The sequence below is a fragment of the Mercurialis annua genome, linkage group LG7 (assembly GCF_937616625.2).
Source record: "Mercurialis annua linkage group LG7, ddMerAnnu1.2, whole genome shotgun sequence".
Classification (NCBI taxonomy): Eukaryota; Viridiplantae; Streptophyta; class Magnoliopsida; order Malpighiales; family Euphorbiaceae; genus Mercurialis; species Mercurialis annua.
Window position 1 is genome coordinate 8406085 of NC_065576.1, and position 10281 is coordinate 8416365.

The 10281-nt window shown below is 26.6% G+C and overlaps 1 protein-coding gene across 1 annotated transcript; it reads right to left on the reverse strand.

The window, feature by feature from the left end:
• Positions 1-3241: 3241 nt before the first annotated feature.
• On the reverse strand, positions 3242-5661 carry LOC126657592 (uncharacterized). Its single transcript, XM_050352300.2, has 4 exons — positions 4987-5661; positions 4120-4212; positions 3924-3991; positions 3242-3718 (listed from the first exon to the last, which is right to left on the reverse strand). Exons 1-4 carry the CDS (start codon positions 5608-5610, stop codon positions 3562-3564), a joined length of 942 nt encoding a protein of 313 aa, XP_050208257.1. The 5' UTR covers positions 5611-5661; the 3' UTR covers positions 3242-3561.
• Between the last annotated feature and the right edge of the window lie 4620 nt (positions 5662-10281).

Consider the following 10281-nt stretch of genomic DNA (forward strand, 5'->3'; position numbering starts at 1 on the left):
GTGTGGCCGACGTTCTTTATTATCTCTAGTTTTGCATTCTCCCCGATATGCCTAAGAGAAAATGATACTGAAATCAGCATACTAAAGTTGCCTATACAGTCGTCGAGTGGTCTGATTGGTATTCTCATTAAAAAAAAACATTGAGTTCCAGTCTCATAAGAGAATGACCTATTTTATAGGGTAAATGCAGCACATGGACTTAAATTTGCAGCTACTGAGAAAAATTTAAATTCTTCATAAAAAAAATGCAGCACATGAACTTCAATATGTAATATTTAAATTCCTATTCTTAAGTTTTTAAGTTTTACGGTTGAGTTAATCCACCATCCTATAATGAGCTTAAAGTCAACAACGAAGTATCAACCCTAATTTCATTTATTAGTTAGGTATGTTTTTATATAGTGAGCTTCCTCTTGCGGTGCTGCTGCAATAGCTAAAGTCCAAACAACAACAAAGGCTAAGGTTTAAAAAAAATCGCTTTATTTTTCCTTTATTATAACCAACGATTTAATTTCGCTAAAATAGAGTTTTTTTGTCACATTTCACTAAAATAATATTCAATATTAAAATAGGATAAAAAAATGGGACGATGACAAAAGTATCTAAAATTTTAAAAATATTTACAAAAGTACCTGTAAACTTTTTTTATTTACAAAAATACGACTGATTTAAAATTAATTACAAAAGTACCAAAAATGAAAATTAATTACAAAAGTACGATTTGTATAATGTCGGTATAATTATGGTATAATTTTAGAATATTAAAACTATAAATAAGATAATTTAAAAATAATATATGGTTTATTATTGGTATAATTTCAGCATATTTTCGGTATATCAATTATAAATTTTTATATATATTTTCTAGTTGATAACATGTATATTTATTTTATATGTATTTTTCACTATAGTTGGTAATGAACTAGAGAATTTGTATATTGTTGGTATAACATTAGTATATCGTTAGGTTAATATTTAGTATGCGATGTGGTGTAATGTTGATGTAATAATAAATTTCAATATATTTTGATGTGTACACTCTTGGTATACTGTTGGTATAATTTTGGTATATTATTAATTTAATTTTTAGTAAACGATTTGATGTAATTTTTGTAAATTTTTATTTAATATTAATAAAATCTCAGTATGTATAATTTTGGTATAATATTGATATAATGTTAGTTTATTAGTATACTAACATTATACGCACAGTATACACCGTATGTTTGATATTATTTTTTATTTTTTTGTATTTTTGTAAATATTATTAATATTTTTGTAAATGAAAAAAGTCAACATGTAGTTTTGTAATTATTTTCATTTTTTTTGGTAAATGGTGTAATTTCCTCTAAAAAAATTAAAAGAATTTATCTATAAAACTCTTCAATTATCTACTAAAATTTAAATTATTAAACTAATTGATATTTATACTTATAATTTAATCAGAATAAATTAATATTTTAATTATTTAATTAGTATAATATTATATTTACTACTACTTTAATTATCAGTATAATTAATCAATATAATTAATAGTCTTAATCCAACTCATAAATATATTTTCTAATCCAAAAAAATACTAGCTAATTTAATATTAATTATATATACAATATGTTGGTATAATTATATTAAATTTATACAACAAATTATAAATAAATGTTATTGATGTTAATTAATAATAATAAATTGAAGTATTATATTTATTTTTTAACAAAAACTCTAACTAATTTAAAATTAATTATAAATAAAATAAATTAATATAATTATAATAAATTTAATTAATATATAAATTGACGAATTACGTTACGAGCCATGTGTAACAGGTGATGCGAAATTAATTCAATTAAAAGAATGGAATCAGATGGTTAGAGTGGGGAAATACCTACTTGTTATAAGTGGAATAAAATTAACATGTATTAGCTACAGTCTTATTACATGACTATAGCATGGTTATTATATGATATTTATATGTTATATAGCTGTTTAGGAAAAGAAATTTCATTATTCTTATTAATGTTCTTGAAATGTAAAAATAAATATGATGTGTTTCAAACACAATTTTGAGAATAACAGTTATTAAAATGTTGGGGGAAACCAAATAACTATATTCATTTCATTTTACTATATTCATTCTCTATTATTATTTTTAAGAGAAATTAATAGTTTGATACTATTACCAATAATCAAAATGACCCAAACTCAAAATATTCTTCACTCTTTCATTTTGATACACTTTGTCTTACAGAACTATGCATGAAGTGAGTCTTGATGTACTTTCATATGATTCAAAGAACTATAAATTTGTAATTGAGTTTGAAGAAGATGATGTGAACAAAAACTATTTCAAAGTTCATTTTTGTTCATGATTCTGAATGAGATAAAAAAGACAACTAGATTTCAATAGACGATATTATGTTCGTGTATATCGCTATACCTCAACAATATGTTGAAGTTTTATTTATTCTGTTACTTTATTTCTGTAGTTATATTTATCGAATCAATATTAAATATTACTCCCTCCGTCCCAATAGAGTTGTCCACTTTGAGAAAAAAAATTGTCTCAAAATACTTGTCCACTTTCAAAAAGTAACTAATTTTTACATTCAATTTTTCTATATTACCCCTATTTAAAATCCACTAATAAGTAAATTGAAAGTGGACCCTATATTAAATAGGGGTATGAAAAGAAAAGTAAGAAAAATTTTATAAAATCTATGAACAATAATTGCTTTTCTTAAACTGTGTGATAAAGGCAAAGTGGACAACTCTATTGGGACGGAGGGAGTATATTATTTCTATTAAGTTATATAATAAATATGAGTAATTTAAATCTTTATTTCTTTTTTATTTTATATAATTACATTTTTATAGTAATTTACAACATATAAACTAAAATATTATTGTAAAGTTTTATTGCTTTTGGTAAACAGATGTAAAACATGATTATAGGAATTCTCAAAAGAAATGAACTTATAATAAGTCAAGGGTAAAAGCCCCATCTGATTGACTGTTCTGTTTGCATGTGTGTTGATTTTTAGAAAACCATCATCTCTTTGCAGGCACGATTTCCAAAATCCAATTAAAAAAACAATATTTTTTAAATAAAAACAAATTCATTAAAATATTTTTCAAGTCCCAAAAAACAGAAATTATACAATTTGTACCTACAAGTAGAGTTTATGAATAAGTATCCATAGCAGCCAAAAATATCATACTCCCGAAATACAAAAATTTACAACTCTTTCAAGTGGAAATTAGACTCCCAATATAATTATTAACACATATCTAATGTACAAAAACAAATAATACAACAACAGGGCCCTTCATCATGAGCTGATAACATAATTAAACTAGCAGCAATACAAAAACGGTTCAATGTAGAACTTCAAATCAAGGTTTCAGCTCGTCAGATTGAAGATCGACAAATAATGGGGAATTAATAGCTTATATCCCTTGAATTTAACTCAATTATTTCTCAAATCTTAATCATGTAAGCAAAATCTAGGTTCAAATAAGATACCGATGATTCCAGAAAACACATTATGCAGCAGAAGGACATTTTCAATCTGTTTTGTGACCGTTTGTGTGGTTTCCTTGCTTAGAAGGAGTATCAAAGAGGAAAGACTTTATGTGCGTAAACCATTCCTTGGGTCTCTCTGCATTGAGCGCGTGGCCAACGTTCTTTATTATCACTAGTTTAGCATTCTCACCGATATGCCTAAGAGAAAATGATATCGAAATGAGCATACTAAAGTTGCCTATACATTCGCCAAGTGGGCTTAATTGGTATTCACTAAAAGAAATTCATAAAAATCTCGAGTTCTAGTCTCATAAGAGAATGAGCTATTTCATATCGTATAGTTCAGGGTTTTATGTATATATTATGTTGAAGACGGAAGTAATTGAAGTATCATTAGACTTACTTTTTTAATCTATGTCCTAATTCCAAAGGAAAAATCTGGTCGTATTCTCCCCAAACTATAAGTGTAGGCTGCATAAAAAGGAAATTTCTACCATCTTGAGAAGCTAATCAGAAAAACAATACAAGTTCAATCCGAAATCATATCGTATGGTATCGGTGTTCAATTCGAAATCATATCATTTGGTATTGATTAATACCTGGGTTATTTTAGGAAGATTAGAAAGCTTTCTATCCTTGTGTAACGCATCTATCAGTTCTTTCTTTTCTTCACGATATTCTGTGCACATCACCTGCCCATATCGCCAAAATTAACGACAACTATCAAAACTGAGCAATTATGTTAATTCCATTTCAATTCTTCATAACAAAAATACAGCACATGAACTTCAATTTGCAGATACTGAGAAATATTGTTCAATTACCTTTGTTTAATTCAATTCCAAACTTCATTCATTCTATAACTTCATCGTATCAAATTCTATAAAATTTAGAAAATAAAATTCCCCAATGAACTTTTATTTAAATCAAGTACATATTATATTCATTTACAAAAAAATCTTAAAATTTTGTGTAATTTATTTGAATCACACAAAGGTACAATGAAGAATTAAATTTATTTCGAAATCAATTTGATTCCTAAACATATGGCCAGGGGCAGAACTATCCTTCGGCTAGGATAGGCTCCAATCCGTGCTGAAATTCGAAATTTTTAAAAAATTGAGGTAGATTTATAGCGAATTCAGGGCTAGAGGAAATTTAAACCCGGAGGTGAATTAAAAAATAATCTCGGGCTGAAAAAAGTCTGAACCCGCCCCTATTTATGATACATATAGTCGATTAACAACGTTAATTTTAAAACTAATTGATCATGATCCGCATTAATGCTTTAAATCACTCATTTAATCTCCCATTGATATTTTAAATTCAAGAACTCACAATTCAAAAAATAGAGTTCAGTATTACTAATTTAAAAGAGGGGGGGGGGGGGGGGGGGGGGCAATGAACTGAACTGAATTAAATTAAAAAAAAAAAACTAAAATTAAAGAATTAAACCCAAATCTAACCTCAATAAAATCACTTAAAAAACACGACGGAGCAGACGGCGGCGGCTTATAAAACGACAACTTCAACAGCTCTCTAACTTTCTCCGGATTTCGCGGCAGCAAAAGATCAGCAGCTTCCTCCACACTCTTCACTTTAAACATCCCATCCTCCACATCCTTCTCCTCCAAACACACCCCAGCGCACCCTAGCACCACGCGCCCCACTCTCTCCTTAAACTGCGCCGCCATACTATACGCCACAAAACCTCCATAGCTCAGCCCCAAAACGTCCATTTTCTCAACCTTAAACCTCTCCATAACCGCCATCAGGCACTGCGCCTGAAACTCCTCGGTCCGTTCGGGTCGGGTCGTGTAGGAATCGCCGAAGAAGAGCAGGTCGGGTACGTAGACGTTGAATTTGGATTTTAACGGCGGGATAACGTCGTTAAACTGCCACATTGCGTTGGCGCCAAAGCCGTGGATTAAGAGTAAATTAGGCTTTGTTTGGCTGTGGGATTTTGGAGTCCAGCAGTGGATTATTGTGCCGTCGTTGAGATCGGTGGTGCATGATTTCAGACCGGCTCTGTTAAAGGAGTAACGGTAACAAGAATCTCTTGACGCCGTGAAGCTAAAACACTTGGCCATTTTGTGTTTGTGTCTGTATCTGTTTGGTACGTGCTGTTATGTTAGCATGTTTATTTATGATAATTAGGTATTATGTTGTTTTGTTTGGTAAACTACAAAAAAGAAAAATAAATAAGTCATTATCATTGTTGTTATCAAAAATACTTGTTATTAAAATATAAAATTCAATTTGTCTTTCGAATTTAGTATAAAAGATCAAATTATTATTATTTTTAAAAAGATATTTTTAAATTTAATATTTTAAATTGTTTATTCGTTCATATGCTAGATAGCACGGAAATGGGAAACAGAAACGATACGAAACAGATACGGGGAAACGAAAGTTTTTCAAAATGAAGGACACTAAACGTGGGGAAAACGTGTAAATAATAAAAATGCAGGGATATATTTATAAAAATATTATCTAAATATTTATGATAATTAACAAAATAATTCATTTTAATATACTGAATATTTAAAATTTTATAAATATATATAAAAATATAATACAATTCAACACAAATAAGTATATTTGATGTATTGTGGGCAATACGAATGTAAAATTCATGGATAACTAGTTAGATTTTTTTATTTGTGGGTAAGAATTTTAATTTTTATACAAATTTTTAATTTTTATTATTTACGGAAACGGCCCGAAACGTTTTGTATGGGTGTCCAAGAGTTTCCGGTTTCCGCAACGTTTCCGAAACGGAAAATGCAACTTTGTCAAAATTTCCGTGTTTCTTAGATCAAATGAGGTGATAAAGATTATTAAAATATTGTAAATTGGAGCTGAATCGACAAAAGTCTATTGAATAATTTAAAATTGTAGAAAAAACAAATCTAAATATTGAAATTGATAGTTTTTCTTATAAAATAATGAATTTAATTTCATCAGATTTTTTTATATCAAATTTAAGAGGCGAAATAAATTTTGTTGAAATAATTTCAAATCACTTTAATATTTTTCAAAAGATTAAGTTATTTTTAACTCTTATAATTTTTTGGCCTAATACCTTAAAAAACCCCGACCTTTTAGCCCCTTTTCAATCATACCCTGACGTTGTAAATTTGTCAATTTTACCCTATTTTGCATTTTTGTGTTTCAATTGTACCCTAAAATATTAAATTAATGCCTTTTTTATTTGAAAAAAATTTAAAAACATTCTCCACGTCTAATATATATTAATTGCATGTTTTTAAAATTTATTTAAATTTTGTTAAATTAATTAGGAATTTAAATTAGTGTTAATTTGATTATGGTTTTTAATTAGTTTTTAAAAATAAAGGACTTATTTGTACTTTTTTGAATACAAAAGAATTTAATTTCATCTTTATACTTAGTTAATTGAATGATTTCATCATTTAAGTAAAAAAATTAATAAAAGTTAAAAAATTGGGGTACAATTGAAAACGGAAAATTCAAAAGTGGGTAAAATTGACAAATTTGCAACGTCAGGGTAGAATTGAAAAAAACATTAAAGGTCGGGGGTTTTTGAGTGATTAGGCCTAATTTTTTTATATTTTTGATAAATTTTCTAATATTATCTTATAATTGTGTTTAGAATATATTTTATTTATTTAAAAACAAATTAGAGGATAATATTCAATTTAATTTAATATGTTACTAAATTAAAAATTAGACATTTAAAATGAATTATCCAAAATAAAAAAGGATTTATTTTGAAATAAGATAGATAGAGCATGTTTTAAAGACGTGAAAGGATATTATGATTTTGTTTGGATGATTGGTTGTTTTTGCTTCTTCGGTGTCGGGTGAAGCTGGCCTATGGAGAGAAGGCATGTAGCTTAAAAAGGGGTATATTACTGTTAACCGGCCAATTATAAAAAAGTCTTGCTGTTTCTCATAAATTCCAAGAACATTGCTGTTTATTTTTAGTGATATATTCAGTCATTTACTCATTTAATGTACAAATTACTCTTACAATCCTAATATTTATTATAGGAGTATTAGCAAAACAAAACGTAACATTTCAATTTTTTGACAATTAAAAGTTAATGTTTAAAATATTACGAAATATATTCTAACCTTTTTAATTTTTATATTTTACAGCTCAAATAATTTTCCGGCCCTTATTTGTATGCTTAGCAGTCATATTATTAGCATATTAAATCTCAACGTTTTAAAATTTTGCAATAATTCTAATGTTTCGCATCTTTGCACTCTATAGCTTAAAAAAGGTGACAAAATTGCTAGAATTCGAGATAAGGTTACAAAATGTAAAAATTGAAAAGGTTAGGATTTGTTTCGTAACGTTTTAAACATTAGGTTTAAATCGCTAAAAAGATGAAACGTTGGAATTTGTTTTACCAATAACCTTTATTATAATCTATAATTTCATCTTTTTTATTTGAAAATCAAACGATATTGGTTATTTATTAATATTTTACAAAGTATATTTTTTAACTAAGTCAAAGTACTTAATTAATAGAATTAAATTTATTTTTAACACAAGTGCAAATAAAAATTATCATTTTGATGAGATTGAATTCGACTTAAGAAATAATGTTTCATTAATGTCAAGTAGTTACAAGTGTAAAAATTTAAAAAGAATATATAACTGTTTCCAGTGGCGTAACTAGAATTTTCTTTCAGCTCGGGCTAATAAAGATAAATAATTTTAACGTAAATATGTACATATTTATAATTTTAAAATAATTTCAATACAAATTATTTCGCTCCTCAAATTTAAATAAAAAAATAAAAAAAAGAGTTTAAGTTCGTGATTTTGGATAAAAAAAAAGGAAAACTTGAGTCTTGTTAATTCTGGATTGTTTCACACTAATAATATTTTTATGAAAATATAAAATTAATTTTTTAATTATCTTAAATTAAAGGGGCTAGATGTAATTCATTGACAACTTTTCCTTATAAAAGCAAAAAATAAAAAGTGATGAATTTACTTACTTTTAGAAAAAAAGTAGAATAATAAGGATGATATAACGAATACAGGAATCGATCATAAGACAGCTCGGGCTGAAGCACAGCCAAGCCTAAACGTAGTTCCGCCACTATTTGTTTCTAGCAACTTGACATAGAAAAATATATAAGACTTTATTCGCAGAATTCCTTACAAAATAAAAATCAAAATTACATAATTGCTCTACCATAATAAGAGTTTAATTTTTTGTTGTCTAACAGAAGACTCACGAACTCTATATAAAAAGGAGACAAACAAACCCTTCATATAGAAAGAACAACAAAACTTACATAAAAAATAAAAAATGACAATTACAGTAATAAAAAGTATCAAAACAAAACTAGTGTAAACTTTAAACGATTTTATCTTCAGTTTTAAAAAGTCGTGATTTAATTCTAATTCTTAATTCGTATATATGTTGAAATTTATGCGTCTCGTCGATAAATTTACCAACAAAAAACAAAAACAGATAAAAATTAATCGGCTATTTATTTTATTTTAGATAAATAATGCAATAAAAAATAGATGGCTACCGCCAGCGGCAAGAGTACTCTATTGACGGTAGCCGAAAAGAAAAAAAAATCTCGAGGTTAGAATTTTCCATTTAGAGGAAGAGGGAGAGAAAAGTGCCAGAAAAGAAAGTTTTAGCCTATGAGACTTTATGTCTTAATACATTTAACTTAATTTAATTTTTATATTTATTAATTTTTTGAGTTTTTGAGTTTTTTTTTTTAAACAAATGAATTTTTTAGTTTTTTTTTTTCAAAAACAAATAGTTTTACAAAGTAAGAAAAGTTAAAAGTCTAAAGAAATTTAAGTTAAAAAAAAATTGACATTTATTTCATAATTTAAATTTCATAAAAATATAATTTTTAATTTTACTTATGTCAAAAATAATTTAAATACTAAAATAAAATCTATCTTTTTAATTAGAACTTTTTGAACACAAACCAACATCACTTTTTTAAACAACAAACTCATCACTAAATTACTCCTCCTCTCCTTTTCTCCTTCGACTGAAAATTGAAACCCTTAAAATATTTATAAAAATAAAATCATTTTCATGTTTTAGTTTCCAAATGATTTTTGATTGTAGTAAAAGCATTAGGACATCAAACGTTCATGGAAAAATTATTGCTTGCAAACTATCAATATTTAATCTTCAAAGGTTAGATATTTATAAATTCATTAGATTGTTGTATTCCTAGTTACAGACCTAACTTTAATTTATTACTACAAGGTATAATATAATTATTTTGCATGATATTTGATATAAAATATACTTCAAAATTTAAACTGAATTATATTGATACTTTTTAAATTTATAAATTCTTTTATACTGGGTTTACAATGCGTATTGTTTTGGTGAATTGATTTACATTATTGTTATTGAATGGATTCTTATTTTAAGTGTGTGTGTGCGACCACGCGCGTATAAAGTTGGTGAATTGATTTATACTATTGTTTTGAATGGATTTACAATGCTTGTTATTGAATGGAGCCTTTCTTAAGGGACTTTTGAGTGAGTGATATATATAATTTAAATCTTACAAAATATAAAATTTTGGCTGAATTTATTAGTTTAATTTTATTTCATTTTGGATCCCAAACTCACAGTAAACATTCAAGAGATCGAGCATTTTGTAAAATCTAAGAGTTTGTTAAGATGAAGGAAAAAACACTTGAGAATAATTATTTGGTAACATTCCATTACATATATAAATATTTATAATTACAAAAATGAAAATAA